This window comes from Eubalaena glacialis, chromosome 13 (assembly GCF_028564815.1).
Source record: "Eubalaena glacialis isolate mEubGla1 chromosome 13, mEubGla1.1.hap2.+ XY, whole genome shotgun sequence".
Lineage (NCBI taxonomy): Eukaryota > Metazoa > Chordata > Mammalia > Artiodactyla > Balaenidae > Eubalaena > Eubalaena glacialis.
Window position 1 is genome coordinate 18702501 of NC_083728.1, and position 25968 is coordinate 18728468.

The window sequence follows — 25968 nt, forward strand, 5'->3', positions numbered from 1 at the left end:
AGAGAAGAGACAGGGTAGAGACGTCTCATTCTAAAACTGAAGGAGGATTAAAAAAAAAATTCAAGGGGTTTTTCATGTGTTTTAAGAAATACAAGATAGAAAATGTTCAGATTTCCCCTGAAATGAAAAGGGACACCTGTTCTGCTACAGTGAGAAATAACCAGAGGTTGAAGGTTGGCTGCTTTTCAGGCTCTGTATTATGCTTGTATCTTTCACATTCATCACCTGCTCCCGATTCCACCATCACACAACCACATTCATTAGTAGCTATAATTATCCTCATTTTGAGAATGAGGGAAATGATGTCCAGAGTGGTCAAGACCCTCCCAAGATCCCACGAGCTGGGAGTCGATGCAGCCAAATTTCAATCCAGTCCACTCCTAACTCCAGGTGGGGAGAGATGTCTTTTGGCTGTGGGGACAGAGCTTTGCTGGAAACAGTGAAAAGCTGAGAGGGGCATGGCGGGGGGCCAGGGGAGCTTCCTTTATTCATTTTAGTGGAAGTCATGGACATCTGGCCATTGGACCAAGATATTACACTGGAACTTTCTCTAGCTGGGAATATCAGAAATACTGGTCTGTAGCATTTCTGGCTGATAAAACAGAGCTGTAAATAAAGACAGCACTGTCACACTCTTCTCATTTCCTTTCTGCCATTATTCACCCTTCTCCATGGCTATTGTTTCAACCCCTCAGATGGTCTTTTTTGCCCTCCTCTGAGTTCCTCACCACCTTTCCTGCCATGGGGAGTCAGGAGCTATTCCCTTCCTCTCTCTAGTCTGTCTGCCATGTGTGGGGCAGGACCAAAGTCAGTGTCCAAGAAAAGGACAAGAGGCTGAACCCAACACAAAGGATGTGTCATTTAGAGAGAGCTCAAGAGAAAAAGGGCAAAACCAGGAAAACCAATGTTTATGTGCCAATGTTTGTGGGCTAAAGGCTTTAAATACATTGTGCCACTTGATTTTCATGATAAACCTGTGAAGTAATGCTATCCCCAGTCATGGAGAGCCCCTGAGATGAGAGCTGCCTGCCAAGATGCCCCTTGCCATGGCTCAGAACTCACTCTCTGGTTATGGTTTCAACTGTCTTAAAGATTCAGTTGTTGACAGCACCTGATATCTGCACCTCCTGCATCCTGGCTGCCTTCAGAGAACACAGTGGTTGCAAAAAAAGGTTTTGACCCAGATTCAAATCCTGGCTCCACCTCTCACCTCTTGTGAGATCCAGAACACGTGACTGAACCTCTTCCTGCCTCTGTTTCCTTATCAGTAAAATGGGTGAAACCAAGCAGGATCCTGTGGGGCTCCCAGGTACAAATCCTTTCTGTGACCCCCGTTTCTTTTTTTTCTTCCTTATAACTTTTTTTTTTAACATCTTTATTGGAGTATAATTGCTTTACAATGGTGTGTTAGTTTCTGCTGTATAACAGTGAATCAGCTATGCATGTGTGTGTGTGTGTGTGTGTGTGTGTGTGTGTGTGTGTGTGTATCCCCATATCGCCTCCCTCTTGCGTCTCGCTCCCACCCTCCCTATCCCACCCCTCTAGGTGGTCACAAAGCACCCAGCTGATCTCCCTGTGCTATGCAGCTGCTTCCCACTAGCTATCAATTTTACATTTGGTAGTGTGTATATGTCCATGCCACTCTCTCACTTTGTCCCAGCTTACCCTTCCCCCTCCCCATGTCCTCAAGTCCATTCTCTACACCTGCGTGTGACCCCTGTTTCTTGTTTGTAGGAAATAGGCTTCATTCAGCCTCCATGACCTTCCCTGAGTTCCAAAGGGCAGGTTCGAACAGTAGCTAATCAGGGAAGGGAGGGGATACAGAGACAAGGAAGGAGCAGCCAAGAAACAGTAGTGCAGCCTTGGGACAGGGTCCTGGTTCCTCCTCAAGGGATATTCATGACAATATCTTTGAGCTCTTCTGCTGAATTAAGGTCCCCACCCAGGTGGAGTGGCAGCTTCAGGCTGAGTGCAAGATTCCTGGAGCATCACCCTGTTACTTTACCACCAACCAATTTCAGAAGAAAGCCACACAACTTGCAGCTCTCACCCCAAATTTTGCCTGTAAATACTTCTCCCCACAAACCATCAGGGAGTTCTGGGTTTTTGAGCACAAGCCTCCCTTTCTCTTTGCTTGGCCCTGCAATAAACTTTTCTCTGCTCCGAACCCAGTGTTTCGGTTTATTTGGCCTCAGTGTGTGTCAGGTACAAGAACTTTGTTTGGTAACATGGAGTGCTATGAAAAATGAGTATGTTAAATGGTTAACATGGTGCCTGGCACATACCAAGAGCTCAAAAATCATTAGTGATTATCGTTATTATTCTTCCTCACAAATATTTATTGAGCTTTGGGCCATGAGCTGGGAGAAGACTCATTTGCAAAGAAGACTTATTAGCAGAAGCATAAGCTTCTGCTAAACGCCCATGTAGTGATGTACCAGTGACTCTGGCCAGATATAAGATGTTGGAATGGGCAAGTACACGGTACCTCTGAACAGAGACTCAAAGACTCCAGCCATAAATCAAAAGGAAACCGGAGGTTGAGAATAGTAAGTTAAAGGCAGCAGTTACAAACTGTAGCTCAAACCTTTGTGAACTTGGAGAAGTCAAATAGCAAAGGATGGACCCCCAGCCCCCCTCAGCAGCTGCAGGTGAGGAATGTTGATTGAACACAAGCAGCAATCATGGAGCTCAGCCAACACTCCACCTGGAAATTTTTTGGGTTTGTTTTGAACACTGGAGTCAAGCAGTTCTTCCCAGAGCAGTGAGACAAAGCCTTCCAGGCATTTGACAGAGACATCTTTGCAAACAGAGTCCATTTGCATAGAAGTTGCTGTATTTGCATGATCACTACAGGAGCAAATGGGAACAGAATGAGCTAAAAACAATAAAAATAAGTTGGCAAAGACTTTGAAGAGATTAAACTGTAAGGATTATCATCACATAGGCTGACGGATCTCTGCAATTGGTCTATCCATGGTCCTGCTATAAGGAAGGAGATTGTCAATATCCCCACCAGATGAGCAAGATGGGCAGAGGACATTTCTCTGCCTGGGGGCCCTTGTCCTGGACCTGGCTGGGAGCAGAGATGCTGTGCTCTGGGTTAGCTCTCTAGACAGCCAAACCAAAAGTGGAGTAGGTCCAGAAGAGGGCTGGGTCCAAATCAGATCAGCAGTACTAAGTGGTCTAGGTCTGAAACTGAACAAGATAGAGTCCAGGGGTGCAGACGGAGAGCAGGTTCCAGACCCCAGATATGTCTCAGACTGGGGCAATTTCTAAGTCAAAGAATGGGCCTCCTGGTTAATGTCTTCTAGTTCCTGCAACTACGGGCAAGGACATGCTAGGAGAGGGTAAAGGGGCAAGGAGTAAACAGTGACTAGGCTGATATGCTACAGCAGGGCCCAATGCATAAATTCGTTCATTCATTCAGCAAACATTTATTGATCATCTACCCCGTGCCAGCTATTATTTCAGGCAATGGGTATACAGCCCTGAAAAAACAAATCAGGTTGCTGCCCTCATATTGCTCACATTCTAGTGATGGAAGATAGATATGAGCAAATAAACTAATAAATATATAATTTCAGGTAAAGACAAGTACTATGCAAAATAGATAGATAAGTAAACTGTGTTATGGGGAAAGAGTGATGAGGAAGAGGAGTAAATATACAGAATCCCACCTTTCCCTTCTCCTCCCTGACTCCATCTCACCTACAGGGCAAGGTGGTATCTCAATGCATGGGCTGCACTCTAAGACACTGACCAGGTCACACATTCTAGTGCAGGAGTCACCTCACTTTAAGATGCATGTTGTTTTTTCTCTCCTTTCTCTCTTCTACTTGAATAGCCAGGGCAGCAAAAGCAAACCAGAGCCCATTCTTGTAGAGCAGGTGCTCTGCTAGGCAGAACTTGCTCCATCAGAACCTGTCTGACCATCTCCTGGTCTCTTCTGCTTATTTCCTACAGGCAGCCCTGGTGCAGAGACCAAAGGCTCAGATTTGGATGGAACAAGGTGAGGACTAAGGAGCGACTGGCAGCCGTGACAGCCTATTTCAATCCGACTTAACTAGTTTAAGGCAAACGGGTGTTCCACATGGTCCAGCCCAGCTCATCTGCCATTCCCTGTTCTGGGTTTGGGGGCCCAAGCCTAGTCAACAACAACAGGGCAATTTCCCACCACTCACCAGGTATATCTGTCAGCTATTGCTGTCTAACCAACAACCACAAATCTCAGTCATGTACAACAATAAGCATTTATTTTGCTCATGCATCTCTGGGTTGGCTGGGGGCTCGGCTGATCTTGACCTGGCTGGGCTGGGCTGGTCTAGGACTTACATAAATAGGCAGCTGTAGGCTGAAGGTCAGATTCAGGTCTGTTCCACATGGTCTCCAGTGTCTCTCATCTTCCTCAGACCAGCTGTGAGCCAGGGTCTTTCCATGATGATGGCAGAGGCATGAGAGAGCAAGCAAAAACACCCAAGGGTCCTCATGTAACTGCAGAACCAGCCCAAGCTGGCCCTATCCTGTTTCTAACAAGATACTGAGTTGTTTTTCAGAGACAACAGAACAAAACCACAAGTCATGACATCAAATAATACCCAGAACCAAAATCCCTCCCCTCTATGGAACCAAACAACCGGGACATGATTGGAACCTGAATACCAGAACTCATTCAGAAGTGCTGTCCAGGAAGGTCCGGTGCTGAAGCCCCTTTACCACATCTTACTATATACGGCTGAGTTCCAAAGCCCTCCAAGACAAACCTGCCCCACCAGCACTTCCACACATTAACCCTCCTCCCCTAACTCATAAAAACTTGACCGAACCACAGACTGGGTAGACAGGTGTGAGCTGTGCCTCCTGTCTCCTTGCCAGTTGACCTCACAATAGAGGTTTTTCTTTTCTCAAAAGTTGGTACCATAGTATTGGCTTCTATGCACGTTGGGCAGTGAGCCCTTTTTCAGTAACACTGACAGCACAATATGAAGTGGTCCACTTCTGCCCATACTGCCTTGAGCTAAAACAAGTCATGTAGCTGAGCCTCAACCCAAAGGGCGGGGACCTGCATCTGCTTTTAGGGGAGCAACTGCAAAACTGCCTGGCGAAGAACATGGTTACAGGAAGGGGAAAAGAATTAGGGTCAGAAACTCGTCATACACACACTTTGCATGGGAACGTTCTAAGGGTAGAGGCATGGTCTAGGGAGAAAGGGACCTGACCTGGGGAGCCATCTCAAATTTGAGGTCACCTTTGACTGGAATTTGCCAATAAGGAAGCAGTTGACTCCTTATTAATGATAAAAAAGAAAAAAAAGCCAACATTCACTAGGCACTTACTCTCTGCTAGGTATCATTCTAGATGCTTTACATGAATAAATCCATTTTAATCCTCATAAAAACCTTTTGAGGTGGGTTCAATGATTATCTTCATTTCGCAGATGAATCAGCTGAGGCACAAGGAGGAGATGAAACTTGTTCAAGGTCACAGAACTAGTCAGCACCAGAGCCAGATCTGGACCCAGGCAGTCAGGCTCTGGCACACACCCTCCCAAGCTCAGGTAATACTATCTTCGCCATAGAGAGCATGGCTTGAACACCCACGCCCCTAGTCTGTCCTGCGCCCATCCACAGTCTCAGGGGCTGCTCAAGAATGGAAGAAGCTTTAGATGTGGGGAGGGGAGGTGGAAGCTTAGGGGTGGGACACAGCTTGATTAGAGAAGCTGTTGGTTGTTGGAGGGTGGGGTGGAGACAGGAGCTCAGACCAAGGCAGCTAAGCTTGGACCAAGATAGCAAGGGGAAGGAGTAGAAAAGGAATTCAGGCTTCTCAGGGATTCAGGAAGGGATGATGAGGGCAAGAGAAAGGCCGGGTGGGGTCCAGTGCCTAGAAAGAGACTGAAGGGAGACTTGATTTTGAGACTTTACACAAAACTCGTCTCTGCATCTCTTGTCTCCCTAAATTGGTCAGACCTGGGGCTCCTTGTCAAAGCCATACTAAGAGTGAGGGCAGAGGGGCAGGATCGGAGCTGGGGGAGAGCAGATGCTCTAGGATCGTATCTCAGGCAGCCCAGGATTTGAGTGGTGATAAAGAGACGGGGGACAAGGATTCCCCTGAGGCACATTGCCAGCTTCTATTCAACTTGTCACTCACTTCAGTCACTCCTCTTATTTCCTGTTATGATAAACAACAATAACAGCTTACTCAGGGAGCATTTTCTAAAAGACAAGCATTTTCAGACACAGAGATTACATTTGACACTCACAACCATCTCACATGGGAAACAGCACATTTTAAAAATAAGGATACCGGGGCTCAGAGAGGTCAAGTGTCATGTCCCGGATCACAGCTAATTAGAGGAAGTGGAATCAGCACCATCACCTCTTAGCCCTGCACCATCCTCACATCTTTCCTTGTAAGGAGGGCGAGCATGGAATGAAGTCAAGTTTGATCTCTTGAGAGAAGGCGGTACTTTGTATCAATCATTCACACTTCAGTATGATGTATTTCCAGTCTGGTCCTGAGAGTAAAACAACAATAGGACACACTCACTGAAAAGTTGCAACAAAGGCTCCACCAAGGGGTGGAAGGGAAGGAGTGCAGTGAATATCAAAAAACAATGTCACCCAGTCTCAATTTCTCCCTCCTGGGAGGCTCAACTGTTGGAACCAAGCTTACAGAAGTTCAGGACAAGGCAGAAGGTGTCTGATGAAGACAGTCAAGTAATAATAATTATTGAGATCCTCCGGGTGCAGGGTCCTGTGCTGAGCACCTGGGAGGCTGTAGTAAAGAAGGCAAAGGTGCTTACATTCCAGGATGGGGAGACGCAATAAATAAGTACATGAATAAGAATGTGATAGGACTTCCCTGGCGGTCCAGTGGTTAAGACTCTGCGCTTCCAATGCAGGAGGCGCAGGTTCGATCCCTGGTCAGGGAACTAAGATCCCACATGCCCTACAAAGAACGTGAATAGGACAGGTGCTGTAAAGATGGCACGTCATGATGAGATGAAGAGTTTTGAGAGTGGCAGGGTGGGGTTACTACTTTGGATTTGGGAGTCAGGGAAGGCCTCTCCAAGAAGGTGACACTGGGGTAAAACTTGAACAAAGAAAAGGTACCAGGCTGGCCAAGATCTTCTTGATTGGAAGAACAAGAACAAAAACAAGAACCCAATCAATGCAAAAAAGTTTAAATGACAGCAGCAATAATAATAGTGGAATGGTAGTCAGCGTTGCTAACCCTTATGTAGCACTTATTATGTGATAGGCTCTGCTTTAAGTAATTTCAATATGTTACATCATGTCATACTCACCACAATGCTGTGAGGTAGGTATTATCACAATCCTCATTTGACAGTGAGAAAAAATGAGGCAAAGAGAGGTTAAGTGACTTAACCAAGAAGAGATAAGAACCAGAAGAAGAGAAAGTTGCTGGGTGGTCAGTGGTCAGGTCCCTACGGTTCCAGCACTGAGTCTGAAGAGGCAAGATGGTCAAAGAACCCAGGAGTATTTGGCGGCCTTTTCCAGACTGTGTGCGGTACCCCAACTTCTAACACCAAGCTCAATGCCAAGAGTCTAACGGAGCTGCAGCATTAAAGTGATCATGTCATCAGATGAGCGGGTGCAGCACCCAGCCCCCGCCCCTCCCAGATTCCCCCACTCGGGAAGCGTTTGCAGCAGAGGGCTGGGTGGGAGGCCAGCTGCACACCGCCCACTGCTCCTCTCGTTTCCACTATAAATAACACAGTTAAGAAAAAGAAACCCACACGCAGGGGCACTTTCATCGTTACACCCACTTTCTGGTCTGCTCACTCCATACAAGTGATGTGACATCTGAATTCAAAGTCAGGCGTGGTGAATTGCAATGTGTCAGGAAACCAAATAGTTGGTGTCAAGAGATCCAGGTGGAAAGGAAGGGGTGTTGGCTCTCTTAAAGACTTCATGCTCCTCTTCCTGCAAGACCTGACCTCAGCTAAAGATGTCATTAGCCAAGTCAGAGACCCCCTCCCCTGCTCCCCTGACCCCTCTGTCTCCCTTTGTTGTTGTTCTGATAATTAATAGAGGACGTGTCACATTACAGCATTGTAGGAGTTGGATAGATAGTGGGGGAGGAAAAGGAAGAGAGGGGAGAGGAGGATACATCTGAGATGAAGGGAAAGAAAAAGGACGTAACCAAGCTTGCTCCCAAAGAACTCACAGTGATGGTGCAAATGGGCACATAAACATGTGATGACAACTCAATTTGGCACATGGTTTAGAATAGATCTGACCAAGATGTGGTGGCAGCCCTGAGCCAGCAACAACGTCTGCAGAAATGTCCTTTAATCTGAGTCTTGGAAGGTGAGTAGGAGTTTTCCAGGTAGAAACAGGCAGGAAAGGGCACGGCAGGCAGAGGAAAGAAATATGCACAAGCAAGACACAGAAAAGAGTCCATCGTCCACAGGGAGATAAGACTGGGATGCCCATCAATGCTGTAGATATCATCATGCTGTATTCTTCCTCCAAAGTTGACATCTTAGAGCAACTGGTGGTATCCCACACCCATCCAGACACTAGGACTAGCCATTTCTGCCTTAGGACATTTTTTAGCTTTGTTGCTGACTCTGGTCCCCAATGCCACCACTGGCACTGAGGGTCATCCATCCATGGCCTCTTTGGTAGGTCTTTCTTATGACAACAGCCTGGTCTCCCTGCTTCCTGATTCTCCTCACCCCCAACTTGTCCACTCTCAATGACCCCGTTTCTGAGCCAATTTTGGAGAAGTTTTGGAGTCTACCTAGATAATGGTGATAATCGGAGGAGGATGTCACTTGCTTCAGCTAGAGCCCAGATTGCCCAGCAAAAGACGAGTTAGAAAGGAAGCTGACTTAGAAAGACCAGAGAACCAGGGAGCAGGACCATAGCGAGGCTAATGATAGAGGCAGGGTTCATTCATCCAACAATACGGTAGACTTCTGACTCTGAGCCTCACCTCTCTGGATGCAGGGCATAAGACAGCACAAAAAGAAGACACAGTGCCCACTGTCTGCCCTCATGGAGCTTGGAGGAGACAGCCATTAATCCAATAACTACACAAATAAAGGCAAAATTACAAACCATGATAAACAGTGTGAAGAATATTTCAAAGGAGCTCTGTGTGCTTACAATGGTGGTGAAGGCAGTCAAGGAAGACTTCCAAGGATAGGACATTTGAGCCAAGATTTGAAGGGTGGGTTAACTAGGTAAAAGATGGAGAGAAGGAGTAGTTCTACTTACAAGCTAAGAAAGTTAGCCTAGGAGTAATATTATCTGGATTTGAATCATATCCCCACCGATGGTTAACTTGGGGCAAATTATTTCACCCTTGCATGTCTTGGTTGCCTTGACTACAAAATGGAGATAGCAATTACCTTAGAGATTTGTTATAAAGATTCAATAAGACAAAGCATTTACGGTAGATAGTACAGTACAGAGTGAGGACTTCATAAACAGTGGGAGTACCAGTAATAGTTACTGTGGTTGTAGTGGTGATGATTAAAATGATGCTGTTAGGATGATGGTAGTGGTGATGGTGGTGGTGATTATGGTGATGATCATGATATTGTTGATGGTCATTATGAGAATGATGATGGTGATAATGATGTTAATGGCGTTGACAAGGATGATGATGACTTCTGCACTCACAGCAACAGGAACAACATATGTAAATACCCTCAGGTTGAAGGACGCATGGGGATAGGAGGTGCTAAAGAGAGGAGACAGGCATGTCTCTTAAGGCAGACAGAGCCAGATTCTGCAAATGCCCAGTTATAGACTCTAGACCCCAGGCTTCCTCAAAATGTAATCAAAGTGCTCTAAAAGTGCTATTACAGCAATGACTCAGATTCAGTTAAAATTTCTTGAGCTCCCTGCCTTGAAAGGTCCTGCCTTGGGAATCCCCTGGCGATCCAGTGGTTAGTACTCCGTGCTTCCATTGCAGGGGGCCCGGGTTCGATCCCTGGTCATGGAACTAAGATCCAGCATGCCACGTGGCGTGGCCAAAAAAAAAAAAAAAAAAAAAAAAGTCCTGCCATTATACCAACAGTACCAGCAGGGAAGCCAGTGTTAAGTGAGTACCTACTATGTGCTGGGCAATTACTCATGTGTTACTCTGTTTGATCCTCATGACATTTACTAGGTGGCTGGCACCATGCTGAGCACAGATAATATGTTGAGAAGCAGGATACAGATAATTACGCTCATTTTACATAGAAGAAAATAAACAAGGCATAGAAAGTTTAATTAATTATCCAGGTTACACAGCTAATAAATCATAAAGACAGGGTTTCAACCCAGGCTCAAATGTCTCCTAGTTTAAGCCCTTTCTTCTCTGTACCACAATGACTTTCCGTGCTTAGTCAGAGGATGTGCAGACTTAGAGTCAGCGCTGCAGGACCCAGGTCCCAGTCAGCAAAGGAGCTCTCTCCTGCTTCATCCCTAGTGGGGGCAGCTCCCCCGATGTCAGCAGAGTTCACAGAAAGTCCTCATCAAGTCCCACGATCCACAATTTGTAAGTCACTATTCATAAGAGATGACAAGAGGGGAAAAGGATGCATGTGTTCATTGAGCCCCTACAAGATGGTAGGTGCTTTATAGACGTTATTTCATGGAGGCCAACCCCATTCCTTACTCAGATATTACTGCCTCCTACTTACAAGATAAAGGAACTAAGACCCAGAGTGGTTGCAAATCTTGTCCAAGGTCACACAATGGAGGGTGTCATATTTAAATCCAGGACTGACTGACTCCAAGGTCCAGTCTCTTTAGCCACTTTCTTTTTTTTTTTTTTTTTCCCTTTCAAGTCAGTTAATTTCAACAATGTGTCAAAAAAAAAAAAAGAGCCAATAAACAAATATTGAACTACATTTTATTGGGTTTTTCAAACCCTCAAACTCCTGACTTATAAAAACAGCTTGTGTGTCTTCCACCCTGACCACCCTGCTACTTTTCCATATACCACAGGCCACCCACAGATACAAAGCCAGGGCGGCCGGGGGGAAGCTGATGTGGTCTACTTGGAGCCAGAAGACAGGAGGGCGATGAGGCCCGAGGAAGCACTTATGGACAAAATGTAGTTCACTGTGGGGTTGAAGTTCTTCAATATAAAGAAGGAAGTGACAATGACCAAGACCAGAAATAGGGTGTTATTATTATAGAAGATGGAAAATGTTGTAGCTTCATAATCAGCAACTTCATTCTTCTTCCACAAGATTCTTTCATCTTTTTCCTTCCGAGACATCTTTCTATTACCAGCTTCAGAAAGTTTTCGAGTCACTTCTTTGGAAACAGCATCCTTCCTCTTCTGTGCTACTTTGTGCTTGAGAACAAATTTCACATTTTTGTATGCAAAGGCTACCAAATAAGTGCTTACTAGGGTCATCACACTATACAGAACAGCAGACTGAATAAGATCCATATGCCATATTCGCCAATACAGCCAGACGGGGATGGCGGGCACAATGAAGGCGTTCCCGAAGAAGAGCACCAACGACTTGGCCAAGAGGCTGTGGCTGAAATCCTGCAGGAGCAGGTCCTCCGCGGACTTCTGCTTGGAGCCGCCTTTGGGAGCCATGGTGGAACCGCAGCCGCGAGACGGGAGGGCCGAGTCAGGCGCCCAGCCGGGCAGAGGCCTCTGGCACCACCCCTGCGGCCACCGTATCTGCTAACGACCCCTCTTTAGCCACTTTCTCCCAATTGTTCTTTTGTGATGCAACACACGCTCACACACACACACACACACACACACACAGCCAAACACAGCCATGGACACAAACAGATTTTACGCCAACTCTGAATGCATCAAAATGTGTATCAATTCATAATGCTTTTAAAACATGCCCTACCTCTGAGACCAGAGGAGGAAGAATGAAGGAGATTGCTGCCTGCTTTCCTTATGTGTTTAGGCTGCAGCAGAGCTTTTAGATATTTCCAAGCACTTGGCCACCTCTTCTGTGCTCCAGGAAGGATAATAGACTATCCAGCTGAGGTTTCATGGTTGAGGCTTTAGACACTGTTAAACAGGTTTTCAGTGGCTATTTATTCACGTGCAGTGTCCTCAGCTACTCCAGGAACTGAAGTTACCACAGATGCCCAGGCAGGGGCTGAGCGGGGATGCTGGATACCCATTTGGGTCCGTTCATTACATATTTGTGTATGTGACTTTCCAGAGACAATGGTTAAAAGAGAGTTACAACTGCAGACTCTTCCTTTCTAGCTATGCCCTGAGCAGTTCATTTAATCTTTTTATGCTTTGTTTTACCATCTGGGAAAGGGAATAACAGCATGATCACCAATCTTATTTTAGTCAGCTATTACTGTGATGATCCGGGCTAACAAACAACACCCAAATCTCAGTGGTTGACCTCGACAAGCATTTATTTCTCACTCACAGCACTGTAGATCATCTGGGGCAGCTCTGCTTCAGGCTGTAGATTGAGTTCAGGTCATTTTCATTTTAGGATGAAAGGAAGCAGGTATCTGGGGTGTGATCTTTCCGTGATTAATCACAGGAGTGTAAGAGGGCTGGCCAAATCACTTGAGCACATTTCAAACTTTTGGTTGGGATCCACTCACATCCCAGTAGCCAAAATCAATCACATGGCCAGGTATAAAGTCAGTCTGGGGAATGGAAAGAGCGGGGAGGTGTTCCAGTTACCAGCAGTGTATAAAAATGTATTTCAAAACTTAGCAGCCCACACCAGCCATTTTATTTCACTTGTGACTTTACTGGTCAGGAGTTTGGGGAGGGCTTAGCTGGACTCTCTCCAGGGGTTGTAGTCAGGTGGCAGCTGAGGCTGCAGTCATCTGAAGGCTCAGCCGGGGCTGGACATCCAGGATGGCTCCCTCACATGGCTGGCACATAATACTGGCAGTCATCTGGGCTGGACCAAAGTGCCCACATGTGGCCGCCCCAGCATGGACATCTCAGGGTAGCTGGATTCCTCATGGGGTGCCTGGCTTCCCCCAGCTACATGTCCCAAGAGACCAGGTGGAAGCAGCATGGCTTTCTCTGACTTATCCTCCAAAGTTATGCAGCATCAATTCCACCGCACTGTACTGGTTACAAATAAGTTACTAAAAACAGCCCAGATTCAAGGGCAGGGGACATAGACCCCCACCTCTCAATGGGAAGAGTGTCAAAGAATTTGCAGGCACGGTTTTAAACCATCACAAGAGGCACAAGAGGAAGAAAAATGAATAAATAATATTAGCCACATATCCCCCCCCACCATAAAAGTTGTGATAATACCTGTAAAGCATTTAGCACAGTGTGTGGTACAGAGCAAGCACTAAATAAATAAATGGTAGTCACACTGGGGCTTCCCTGGTGGCGCAGTGGTTAAGATCTCACGCTCCCAACGCAGGGGGCCCGGGATCAATCCCTGGTCAGGGAAGTAGATCCCACTGCCGCAACTAAGAGTTCGCATGCCACAACTAAGGAGCCCGCCTGCCACAACTAAGGAGCACATGTGCTGCAGCTAAGACCCGATGCAACCAAATAAATAAATAAAATATTTCAAAAAATAAATAAAGGAGAAAAAAAAAGAATTCATTTGGGAAAAAAATGGTAGCCACACAAATCACAGAGTCACTGGGCCGAGATTCCAGATGCTCCCCTACCTTGCTTGTTAACTTGGTTGAGCTAACTGGACTACCTTGATGAGGCCAAAAGGCCAAAAGATGGTGATGGGGCTACCGTTTGCAGCTCCCCTGCCACATGCCAAGTACCGTGCTAGGCAGTTTCCATGCAGGATCTTATTTAGTCTCCACAAGAAGCTTGTGAGGCTGTGTGACTGCTGTTATCCGTGTAGTCTGAAAACTCTCACATCCTCCCATCATCTTAAAAAATGTAAACATGCCACTGTGGGTGTACTTGGGAGAGCAGTCAAGCATCCCTCCCTCCATCCGTCCCCTCCACACCCCTCCCCAGTTTAATGGTCCACACAACCAGAAAGCCTGTGCAATTTGTTCATCCCTCTATCCCAGCACTAACTCTACTGGATGTCACTTTGGCCCCACTCTCATGTCACTGAGAGGTCCTTGGAGACAAGGACTGTGTCTGATCTAGTTCTGGACCCTGTGCCCAGGGCAGGACTACCCCAGAGGAACATGGACATCTCTCATTTTTCCTCCAGCTCCACTCACCATCCTTCCTCTACCTGTATGGACCACATCAACAGGCTCCCTTGTTCTCTGGTCAGGCTTGACCAGCAGGGAGTCCTGGCAGGGGATCAGAGGAAGGAAGGAGAGTGCAGTCAGGGTACTGATTCTCCCCAGCTGCTTCTCTGCAAACTTGCCTAGGTCTGGCTGTGTCTCTCAGCCAAGGGACCCAGCTTCTGATCCCCGGCTTTCTCTCCATGACTCCCTCCACCCACCTCCAGTATCTGGTACTTCCTCCTGCCCCTTCCCTTTGGACCTGGGGAAAGGAGCACTGTTACTAGCCCCAGGTAATGGTCTACCCCTTACGATTTCCCTACACCTTGTCCACACAGCTGTAAATAGCCCTTTTATTAGTCCCGCTTTGAGTTAACCTAGTTGGAGTATGTGTCTGCTTCCCGCTGACCCTGACTGATACAGAGGTGCTTGGGGGACAGTTATTAGACACAAGTTTCATCTGTAAGGTCTGTGACCACTGAGTCTCCTGGATGCACAGGCCAGGCCAGAAGATGCAGGATGCTATGGAGGGTGTGACCAGTTCTGTCTGTCCTTGGGTGATTAAGCAGCAGGATCGCCTCCCACCTGGGGCTGTCAAGCTTCCAGCCAGGGCTTCATTTAGGGACAGAGCTGTCTTTCACCTGACATCTCAGTGACAGAGAGGATTTCAATTAGAGCCATCAGGGGCCTCGAGTGCCTGACACATCTTAGGAAAGACGGTGAGGTAGGCAGATCCTGCAGTGTCCTGAGGCTCGCCAGCCTGACTCCCACCCTCTCCTCCCACGAGGCTGGATAAGCACAGTGAGCCCTCTTCAGACCCACGGCCAGCGGAATGCTTCAGGTGCCCCGCTTGAGGAAGACTCCCAAAGCATCCCCTGGCAGGGAGTATTATCAGCATCATATCTACTTAGAGTCATCGCCAAACTCCCAGGGTCTCCTGTTTTGCATTCCCAAAGCACCTGGACTCTCCTTTCTAGCTCTTATCATACTTGTAATTAATCAGTCACTTGTATAATCATCTACATTCTATTCTCCATCACAGAGGTCCTGTTAAAAATGAAATGAGATTATGAAGTCACATCAAGTCACTCTACAGCTCAAACCCTTGGCTGGCTTTCCTTTTCACTAAGAAAATGCTGGTCTTCACTGTGGCCCATGAGGCCCTGCTCAATCAGGCCACCATGATCCCTCCTTCTCTTTCACTCTGCTGCAACCACCATGGCCTCTCTTTGGTACCTCCGACACACCAAACATACCCCTGCCTCAGGGCCTTTGCACATGCTCTGGTTCCTTTGCCTAGAATACTGCTGCCCAGGTGGCTTACTGGTTCCCTCCTACCCCACCTCCTTTTTAACACTTTTAAAAGATTCACCATGGCCAGGGCATGGGCAAAAACACAGGACGCATGAGCATTCTTTTTTTTTTTTTTTTCCAAAAGTAAATGTATAGTAACTTTATAGCAGAAAACAGCAAGCTAAAGTCAAGGCCATTGTGGGACCTAGTTTTCTGGTGCCAGGTTACCCCAGGCGTGCTGCCCAGTTTCCTGGTTCTTTCTTGGGTCATGTGACCAAAGTTCTGGAAGTGAGGAGCTCGAGGTGGAAATCAGCTCCAATGTATGAGGGTCTCTTTTACGTCTGATCACAAATCACACACTGCATTTTCTGTTTGGTTGTTTTTAAATAATTCATTGAGGTAAAATTCACATAACATAAAATTAACCATTTTAAAGTGGACAATTCAGTGGCATTTAGAACATTCACAATGTTGTGCAACCATTATCTCTACCTGTCCCAGAACATTTCCATCACTCCATAGTAAAATCCCTTACTCATTAAATGGTTTCTCCTCCATCCTCCTCTCCCCACAGTTCTTAAATTTAGGTCATTGACCCATTTGGAGTTATTTTTTTCCTATGGTGTGAGCTTGTGGTCCAACCTCATTCTCTTGCATGTGCACATCAGCTGTCTCTGCATCATTTGTTAAAGATGATTTTCTTCTCCATTGATGGACCTCATACCCTTGTCAAAAATCAATTGGCGGGCTTCCCTGGTGGTGCAGTGGTTAAGAATCCGCCTGCCAGTGCAGGGGACACGGGTTTGAGCCCTGGTCCGGGAAGATCCACATACCGTGGAGCAACTAAGCCCATGTGCCACAACTACTGAGCCTGTGCTCTAGAGCCTGCGAGCCACAACTATTGAGCCTGTGTGCCACAACTACTGAATCCCGTGCGCCTAGAGCCCATGCTCCGCAACAAGAGAAGCCACCGCAATGAGAAGCCCGCGCACCGCAACGAAGAGTAGCCCCCGCTCACCGCAACTGGAGAAAGCCCACGTGCAACAACGAAGACACAACACAGCCAAGGACAGATAAATAAAAAATAAATAAATAAATAAAAATTAAAAAAAAAAAAAAGTAGGCAGCCCAGGGACAGCCCCAGCCCCTGTGGGTGGCTGGCAATCAGAAGCCCCAGGAACCAAAGAGATGCTGTCCAGGTCTGAGCAAAGCTGGATTTTATGTGCATACTTATTGCCCTCCTGGCAATTTCCAAATGCACTGTCAGTAGGAAACAGTTTTCTGTACACTAAGACTCATCAAAAGCCTGTTCAAAAACACATTATGCAGGTACCTAACATAACCATATACATTAGTTTCTTATGGTTTTATATTCAAATCAACAAAAATTTATTGAGCATGGGCTGCATGCAAGACACCATGCCAGGTACCGTAGGAGCACGCAGCAGATAATACACAATCCCTGTTTGTCCCCAGCCCTCAGCTGCTCGTGTTCTGCGTGGCGGTGCAGAGTGACTCACACACCGCGAGACTTTAATAGAAGGACCGCTGTGCTAAGTGCTGCAATAGAGGTACAGACAGCAAGATGGGAAAATGGGAGGAAGTGATTACTTCCGGGTGAGGGATCAGGGATGTTTGAATATAGATATAATTTTTCCTGAGCACTACCTCTAGTCTCTCATTTCATCCTCCTAGTGACTCTATGGGATAAGCATTATTATTGTCCCCATTTTACAGATGAGAAAATTGAGGCTCAGAGAAGCTCAGTAGATTGCCCAATGTCACAAGGCAGTTGAGTCTGTTTGACTCCATCACTTGGGCTCTATGGATGATACCAGTGGTTCTTCCTTAGGGGTGTGTTTATCATCAAAACTGAGAAGTTTTTTCAAAATATGCAGGCCCATGCTCCATGGCAGATGTACTGAATCAGTCTCTGAGGGCAATTCCTAGATATGTGTATTTTGAAAAAGCTCTCTACATGAATCTGGTGTGCTTCTTAATTTATACACACTATGAGAGTTTAAGTGGGATTTCAACAGATGAGGATGGAGAAGGAAAAAGCATTCCAGCTAAATGGAACTGGGCAAGCAAAAGTGCTGATCTAGGAAAAGGTAGGGCTTCTTTGGGAAAGAGTAAGTGGCCCCAATCAGAAGATCAAGCCACCCTGGCCTGGGAAGATCCCATATGCCGCGGAGCAACTAAGCCCATGCACCACAACTACCGAAGCCCATGCGGCTAGAGCCCATGCTCCGCAGCAAGAGAAGCCATCACAATGAGAAGCCCGCGCACTGCAACGAAGAGTAGCCCCTGCTCACCACAACTAGAGAAAGTCCACACGCAGTAACAAAGACCCAAAGCAGCCAAAAATTAATTAATTAATTAATTCTTTTTAAAAAGGAAGAGAGAAGCATGGTCGGTGAATGTGCTTGGGGGGGCCTGCCATATCACCAGTGCCCTTCCTGACTGCTCCAACCCCACACAGGGCTCAGCCACGGCTTTAGTATCAGCCTTCAGTGAGGAGGAGCAAGATATTCCGGCACCAATGGCTGAAAGAAACCAGCCTCTGTTCAGAGGGAGAGGAAGGCCTGTCAGACATTACTGAGCACCTACTAATTGCCAAGTGCTGCACTGAGCTCTTTGCATACATTATCTCATTGATTCTTCCTGACAGCTCTGAAAGTGGTTATCCTTATCTGCATTGTTTAAAAGATTCATGAGGTCCAGAGAGTAATGTGCCCAAGGTCACATCATCAAGAAGTGACCTAGCCAGGATTCAACCTCACATCTGTCTGACTTCAATGCTTGCGCTCTTAACTCTGGGATTGAGTGCTTTTGAAAGGTTGTCAAAAGGGGCCTCAGATAAGAGGGAGGTGAGGCTGGGTCATATGATAAGCAAGAGGACCGTGGAAACTGTTCCAGGGGAAAGACTGAAGGTGGCTGTGTAGCCTTAAAAGCAGAGCCTGAGACAAAGATTTGGGTGTAAGTGGTTTATTTGGGAGGTGATCTCAGGAAGCGCCAGGAGGGAGTGGAGAAGAGTGAGAAAAGGAGGCAGCTGATAAGGGGTGTAGGTTACCTCTGTGGGCAATAGGGGCTCAGTCCCACTGGGGACCCTCCAGGAGACTGTGGTGTACGCATCAGAGCTGCTTCACCAAGGAGCCAGGAAGCTGGAGTCTTTACACTCTGATTGGTCGAGCATTGATCCCAGAGCACTAATTCCTCAGCACTGCCATCCTGCCCTGTTTGAGGGCTAAACATATTCCCTTAGCCAGGAATACCCTGGCAGAGAATTTGCTGGCAGCCTTTGGTCTGCATGGAAACAGGCTACAGGCGACCTCCAGGGCTGGCTGATGGGACATGTGAGGGACGTCAACAGCATCTCTTACAGCGACTGTGTTCAGCACTTGGGGATTATAGAACAAAGCGTCCCTCAAGATCTCCTTGTGTGAATCGAATCTAGAAAATTAATAGGAACTGGATCAGAAGAACCGAGAAAAGACACGTGAGCAGAACAAGATACCTCTGGGACCTGAGGGTCCCGGCTATAAGCTAATCAGACACGTTAAGGTTGCTAAAGAAGCAGGCGTGGATTGGAAGGGGGAGCCTTACAAAGACTTCCAGTCTCACCAGCCAGACCAAGCCTACGGTACGATGGACACATCTCAGCCTGGCGCCCTCAAACATCAAGGACTGTCTTCCCTGCACTGAGAGCAGACTTTTCCAGTACATTCTCCTGTAAATCTGGCCCCAGACAGAAAACTCCTATAACGGTTTTTAACGCCAGGGTCATAGTTCAGTATCCTAACCTCGGTTAATGTGAGTCTGCCTGAGGGATGGCCCTCTCCTCACATTGAAGCAAACAGGCCCCAGCTCTGTATGACCCACGTCCAGACGCCATGTCAAGCTTATTCTGAGTGGCCTCAGCGGATACCACCACCAGCCTTCCCCAGGTAACATCCCAAATTCAAACAAGTCTAGCAATGCCTTTTTTTTTCTATTTAACTTTCTACAGTAAAGCCATGTGAGGAGGCTTCATTCAAGGACAAGGTGGCTAGCAATCCAGGCCCTTGTTCTCATTAACAGTCATAAGCCTCAGTCACTCATTCTTTGCCAAACATTCTCCCTGACTGCATGTGTGTTTGGGTGTGTGTTTATCTGAATGTTTATGCATGTGCATGTCTGTATGCATATGGATTTGTGTAAATGAATGTCTGTGCAAACATGGGCGTGGAAACAGCAAACGCGAGCTCTGTAGTCTGTCTACCAGGCACTGCCACTTACTAGTTCTGTGATCTTGGACGAGTCAACAATGACCCATCCATGCCTCAGTTTCCTCATTTGTAAAACGATCTTTACAGCTGACTTCACAGAATGATTTGAGGGTTAAAACGAGGTAACGCTTGTAAGGCAGTTTAGTGTAAGCCTGAGTGAGTGTTCAGTCAATGCTAGCACTTGACATTTGAAGTTACTATTTCAGGTAATTCTGTGTGTCTGTGTGAGCATTGTGTCTCCTTTAGGATGCCACTGATATTGATCTGTTTCTGACTTCTGCTCTGTATCGTGTTGTGATCAGCAATGGGATCAGTCAAGGGAAAGTCTAGCAAAAGACCACAAACCAGCATGATGTAATCAGAAAGGATGGTTGCCAGACACCAGTAGAAAGACAATGCAAGAGGATGCAAACGCCAGACGGTGGACAGTGGGATGACCAAGCTGAAGAGAAGAGTGTCCCTGGATTCAGTACATAGGACAACATGAATCAGAATGTGATGCCAAATCCTCTTTTGCACAATATCCCCAGGTAGACAAGAAAGCCTCAGGCCAGCAGTGTTCACCAGCACAAAACCCCAGCCTGTATCTTGGGTGAACACAGATGGATGTTTTTTCACCGGACTACACTTAGAAAGTAACAAGCCTCCCCACCCACCCCAGTCCAAACAAAGCTAGGAAAAGAGATTTCAGAACGATCTCTCTCCCTCTTACCACATAGTGGGGCTCCAGATTTGGCTCTTTATCTCTGGCCTCAGAGGGGAAGATGATTATTCTGATAAACTGGAATGAATCTCACAGCAGAAGGGGAGCTCGCAATAGCCCTGATGATTTATCACCCTTTTCAACCCAGTTGGGTTCCAAGAGAATAAATCTTGCCTGCCTCTGGCTAGGTACCCGCAATCATGCCACGGACCATGACTTTCATATCCCATTAACTCTGAATTACTCAGTCTGGGGCTGAGCTGAGAGGTAATTTAAAATGGCAGAAGGGGAAAAATGTTCTGATTTAGATCCGATAGAGACTAGATTAAATTCTCCCATTTTACAGGGCTTAAATGTGAGCTTTGTGGAGGGGAGTACCTTCGGGTTGGATTGGCTTCTTGCAAAGGACCTGAGCCACAAATTGAATAAAACAACTTGAGCTAGACACATGTTCCAAAGGTCTGGAGGCTCCAAACCGGAGTTTCTTGGGGGAATCAGTCCATTAAAAAAATCACCATTCTCCAGCGTGTAAATTATTACAACCCTTTAGGGTAGCAATTTGGCAGTTCCTATCAAATTGAAAAAGGCTTATACCCTCTGACCCAGACATTTCACTACAGAAACGTTTGGATGTGTTCAAGGGGACGTGTACAAGGATGTTCGTTGTGGCCTTATTTGTATCACTGAAAATCAGAGACAAAGAAATGGTCCATCAATAGTAGAATGCCTTAAGAAAGGATGGTACACAATTCTATGAGAGAATAAGCATCCATTAAAGAGAATGAGGTGGAAGGAGGTCCATGATATATTACAGATTAAGAATATTAATAAAAAGGGCTTCCCTGGTGGTGCAGTGGTTAAGAATCCGCCTGCCAATGCAGGGGACACGGGTTCAAGCCCTGGTCTGGGAAGATCCCACATAGCACGGAGCAACTAAGCCCGTGCGCCACAACTACTGAGCCCGCACTCTAGAGCCCACGAGCCACAACTACTGAGCCCGCGTTCCACAACTACTGAAGCCCGCGTGCCTAGAGCCCGTGCTCCGCAACAAGAGAAGCCACTGCAATGAGAAGCCCGCGCACCACAACGAAGAGTATCCCCCGCTCACCGCAGCTAGAGAAAGCCCGTGCGTAGCAACAAAGACCCAACGCAGCCAAAAATAAAATTTTCAAAAAAAGAATATTAATAAAAAAAAACAAAGTGCAGAATAGTTTCATGTAAAGTATGCTCTTGTTTTTTTAAAAAATGGAGATTAAATTAAAGCCATTTTTTTTTAATCCATCCTCGTGTGTTCATCTGTAAGGCATGCCTCTTTATCAGCAATCACACAAGTCGCTGCAGTTTGAGCCACTTTCTACATCCCAAAATAAATTTTACATCCAGCCCAGCCTGATATTATTGTCTCTCTGATCAGGCCTTCTTGCTAGGACCACTTCTGGTGCCCAACTAACATTCTTGGACAGCCACAAAGACCACTGGGTCAGCAGAGAAGAAGAGAAAAGAAGGCTTTTCTCAGCAGGAATCTGCCTGGCTCTCATCTTTAGAATGGACGTACAGAGCCAGGCTCTCTTGGCCTTGAATCACCTACAATTGCAGGCTTGAGCTCTCCTGCTTCCCCACACCCATGGACCTAAGACAAGTATGTGGGAGGCCTGCTGAGTATGTGGGCGGCAACAAACACGGGACTTAATGCTCTTTAAGAGCAGAAAGCCCTTATCCTGACATTCAAGGCCTCTGGCCATCTGGTCCTGCATTAGTCAGGATAGAATACGACATGCTACAGTATCATAAAACCCCCAAATCTCAGTGGCTTAATATAACAAAGATTTATCTGTCCCTCATAAAAAGTCTGGTCCTGGCTAGGTGGCCCTCTTCCATACAGTGACTCAGAGATCCAGGCTGCTACATCCTGTGGTTCTGTCATCTTGATATGTGGTCTCCAGTGTTACTGTTTCAAGTTGAAGGGAGGACTCGGGGAGGCATATGCGTTCCCACCTGCCTCAGCCCTGAAGTTGTTCCCACTAGTCTATCGGTCAGAATTGTCACAGGGCACCAACTTAAGCCCAAGGGAGCCTGGAAAATAGAGCCTTCTGTGTCCCAGGAGAAAGACACCGTGTACTTATCACTTTGTCTCTGCTCCAGATCCTAGCATCCCTTTCCCACTGTGTCTCACACACACTCTCTCATTCACCTGAGATGCCATGCCTCCTCCACTCTGATATCCCCACCAAGGATGGGACACCAGACTCCAGCCTCCAGAAAGATGGGATATGACACACATGCCTAGTTTCCTGTCTTTGTGCTTTTGCTAGTGCTATTTATTCATTCAACAAACATGTATGGCGCATCGAGAATATCCAAGCACAGTGCTAAGTCCTGAGGAAACTGTACCGAGCGAGACAGATAGTCTCTGCCCTCCTGAAGCTTACAGTCCAGTGGCCCATTTCTACCACCTCTGCCTTCTAAACCCTACTGGGCTCTGCTCAGCTGCTAGCCTGCCTCTCCCCATCTCTGGCGTGTTGGGAGGACTCATGGAACTAATGCAACGGAAGGGTCATAAGCCACGCCTGGCACCAAGACAAAGACTCAACAAGTGTGAGCTGTCGGTCATAGCAGCTACCTTATTTCAAGAGGATCACATAGAGGTGGCTCTACATTCCAGAATCTACTGTCACCTTTTTGCCACACCTGTCCCCAAAGGCTGTACTCAAAGCCCTCTTTCTCACTTACTCTAAGGAGAGGACCTTGTCTGTAAATACAGCATAAGGAAACCAAAAGATTTAACCGGGGCTGAAACACCTCGTGAAGTTCTTGAAATCTTTTCTTTTGGGCCTTGAGAGAAAACTCAACTCTTCTAATATGGGGAGATCTGAGGCTCTTTGAGGGAGTTCAGGACCTTATATACCAGATACGTTGACACAACGAACCAAGAATGAAGAATGAGGATGGTAAGACCTTCTGCACTCACTTCCTGCCCATGTCTGCTCAGGTGTCACCCCCCAGAGAGACCTTCCTAGACCACCCTGCATGAATAACACCATCACCATCATTCTGTATTTCTTAACCCTGCCTTATTTTTCCTCAAGCCATTTATCACAGCAATAAACAATAAGCCTGTTCAAGATTTCAGAGCCCATATCAGCCAGGGCACTGACTCTAAATTTTGTACTAGGTCCCTGGAGGACAGAGAAAGGGTGGGGTTATCCTTTGCACCATCCCCAGCATCTAGTTCAGTGTCTGAAAAAGCATACATGCTCCTTAAATATGCTTCTTGACTGAAGGAATTTTACAAAACAGTATGTCAGGGAGATCATTAAGAAGTATGCTTCTGGGACTTCCCTGGTAGTCCAGTGGTAAAGAATCTGCCTTACAATGCAGGGGATGCAGGTTCTATCCCTGGTCAGAGAACTAAGATCCCACATGCCAAGGGGCAACTAAGCCCCCGCACCACAACTACTGAGCTCACACACTTCAACTAGAGCCCGCGCGCTGCTAACTACAGAGCCCACGCACCACAACTACAGAGCCCACGCGCCCTGGAGCCTGCACGCCACAACTAGAGAAGAGAAAACCCGCATGCCGCAACTAGAGAGAAACCCGCGCACCACAACGAAGAGCCCACGCGCCGCAATGAAAGATCCCACGTGCCACAATGAAAGATCCTGCATGTTGCAACTAAGACACGATGCAGCCAAAAATATAAATAAGTAATCTTTAAAAAAAAAAAGGCATGCTTCTGCACCTCAATTTTTTAAATCATGTTACACTTCAGGATTTCTGTACACACTTGTTTATAGATAAAATTACATTCGTCCAAAATTGAGTTATTCTTCATGGTCGGTTAGTTATTAAAGGAATTTAAAAGCACTTATTTGAATAATATCCAGGTCATTTGGAGTCAGTATCTTCTAAAAGTTGGACCCATTACAGATAAACACCCATGCTGGGGTCCAGGCACAAAAAGTAGCAATGTGGTTCATTTCCTAGAACATTTGATGAAAGGACAACTCCATCCTCCATGCCCTGAGTATAGCCTTTCTCTAAAAAATATTCAATACATAGCATGAAAGTGCATTTGTGTCCCAACATGGATTTCTGTTGACATAGCTCACGCTGCTTTTAAAAATCAGATAAGTTGGTTAAATCCTTTAAGAAAATTAGGCAAGCAAAGATGCCTAATCATTAGTTCTAGAAACCCATCACATACATAATAGAAGCAAAGTAATTATATTTAAGGCCATTCTTTTTTATAATGTTTGTCATTTCTGGGTATTAACTCAAACACCCAGAATTTGGAACCTCTTTAGGAGATGCCCTAAGTATCAAAGATAATATTACTCATCACAAAATTTGCTGGTGGTTGTTTTTTCTTCCATTGCATTCGATTGTCAGTTATATTTAGAATGACTATAATTTACCACCCAAAGAAGACACTTAGGAGAGTGAAAAGGGCTCTATTAATATGAAAAATTATAACAGCACAACAAAGTGGGCATGCAGTCACCCTAGCTTTATATGTGATGAGCTTCCCTTATGAGCAAGGTACTGCATCAGACTCTGTAGGGTAACTGGGCTCAAGTCCTGGGAGTGAAGCATGGAAAGAAAAGCTGGAACTGGATCAGGGATCAGTAAACTTTTTCTTAAAGAGCCAGATAGTAAATATTTAAGCTCTGCAGATCAAGAGGCCAAACTGAAGCTATATTTTGGTATTTATGGAACTATGTAAAATGTGACCATTTAAAAATGTAAAAAACTATTCCTAGCGGTCAACTGGATTTGGCCTGTGAGCCTATGTTTGCCAATCTCTGAGCGGGAACATCACTGATATTAAATACTGAGCAAAGAAGTCTGGATTTAATTTCATGGCCAGTAGTTTCCAGAACGATTTTTTAAAATATTTATTTATTTATTATTTATTTATTTTATTTGGCTGCGCTGGGTCTTATTTGTGGCATGCGGATCTTTTAGTTGCGGCATGCAGACCTCTTAGTTGCGTCATGCAGATTTCTTAGTTGCGTCATGCATGTGGGATCTAGTTCCCCGACCAGGGATCGAACCTGGGCCCCCTGCATTGGGAGCACAGAGTCTTACCCACTGGACCACCAGGGAAGTCCCCAGAACCATTTTTATTTTAATGAATAGAAACATGTCCTCAAATGAAAGCGTATATGGAAGTCCAATATATATGCAAAACAAATAAAAATGAGTTTGCTATGGTTGAAATGGGGATGAGATGCAGTAAACAATGTCGCTCACCCACACGGGAACGCCCAGAGCCCCCGAGGGGGTCTGCTGATCATGATTTGAAGACCACAGCCCCAGTCAGTGGGGTGGGTGCCCTTACATACTTCTGAGGAGGGGGGTGAAGTGGTCACAGCTGGGCTTTGCAACAGTCACTCTGTGCTGGGCACTGCGTGATTGGAAGGCAGAATGCCCAGCGCAGAGAAGAGGGAAACCAGAGACCTGGAAAAGCATGGATTAGGGCTGTTTCTGAAGCAGACATCAGGGACACAGATGTAGCTCTTGAAGGAGGCTCAGG

The 25968-nt window shown here is 46.3% G+C and overlaps 1 protein-coding gene and 1 long non-coding RNA gene across 2 annotated transcripts in view; both read right to left on the bottom strand.

The window, feature by feature from the left end:
* The window catches only part of LOC133103593 (uncharacterized), a 330085-nt gene that overhangs the window by 66473 nt on the left and 237644 nt on the right, over positions 1 to 25968 (bottom strand). The window lies entirely within an intron of this gene.
* LOC133103501 (translocon-associated protein subunit gamma-like) lies at positions 11013 to 11583 on the bottom strand. Its single transcript, XM_061208920.1, has one exon. It carries the CDS (start codon positions 11581 to 11583, stop codon positions 11023 to 11025), a length of 561 nt encoding a protein of 186 aa, XP_061064903.1. The 3' UTR covers positions 11013 to 11022.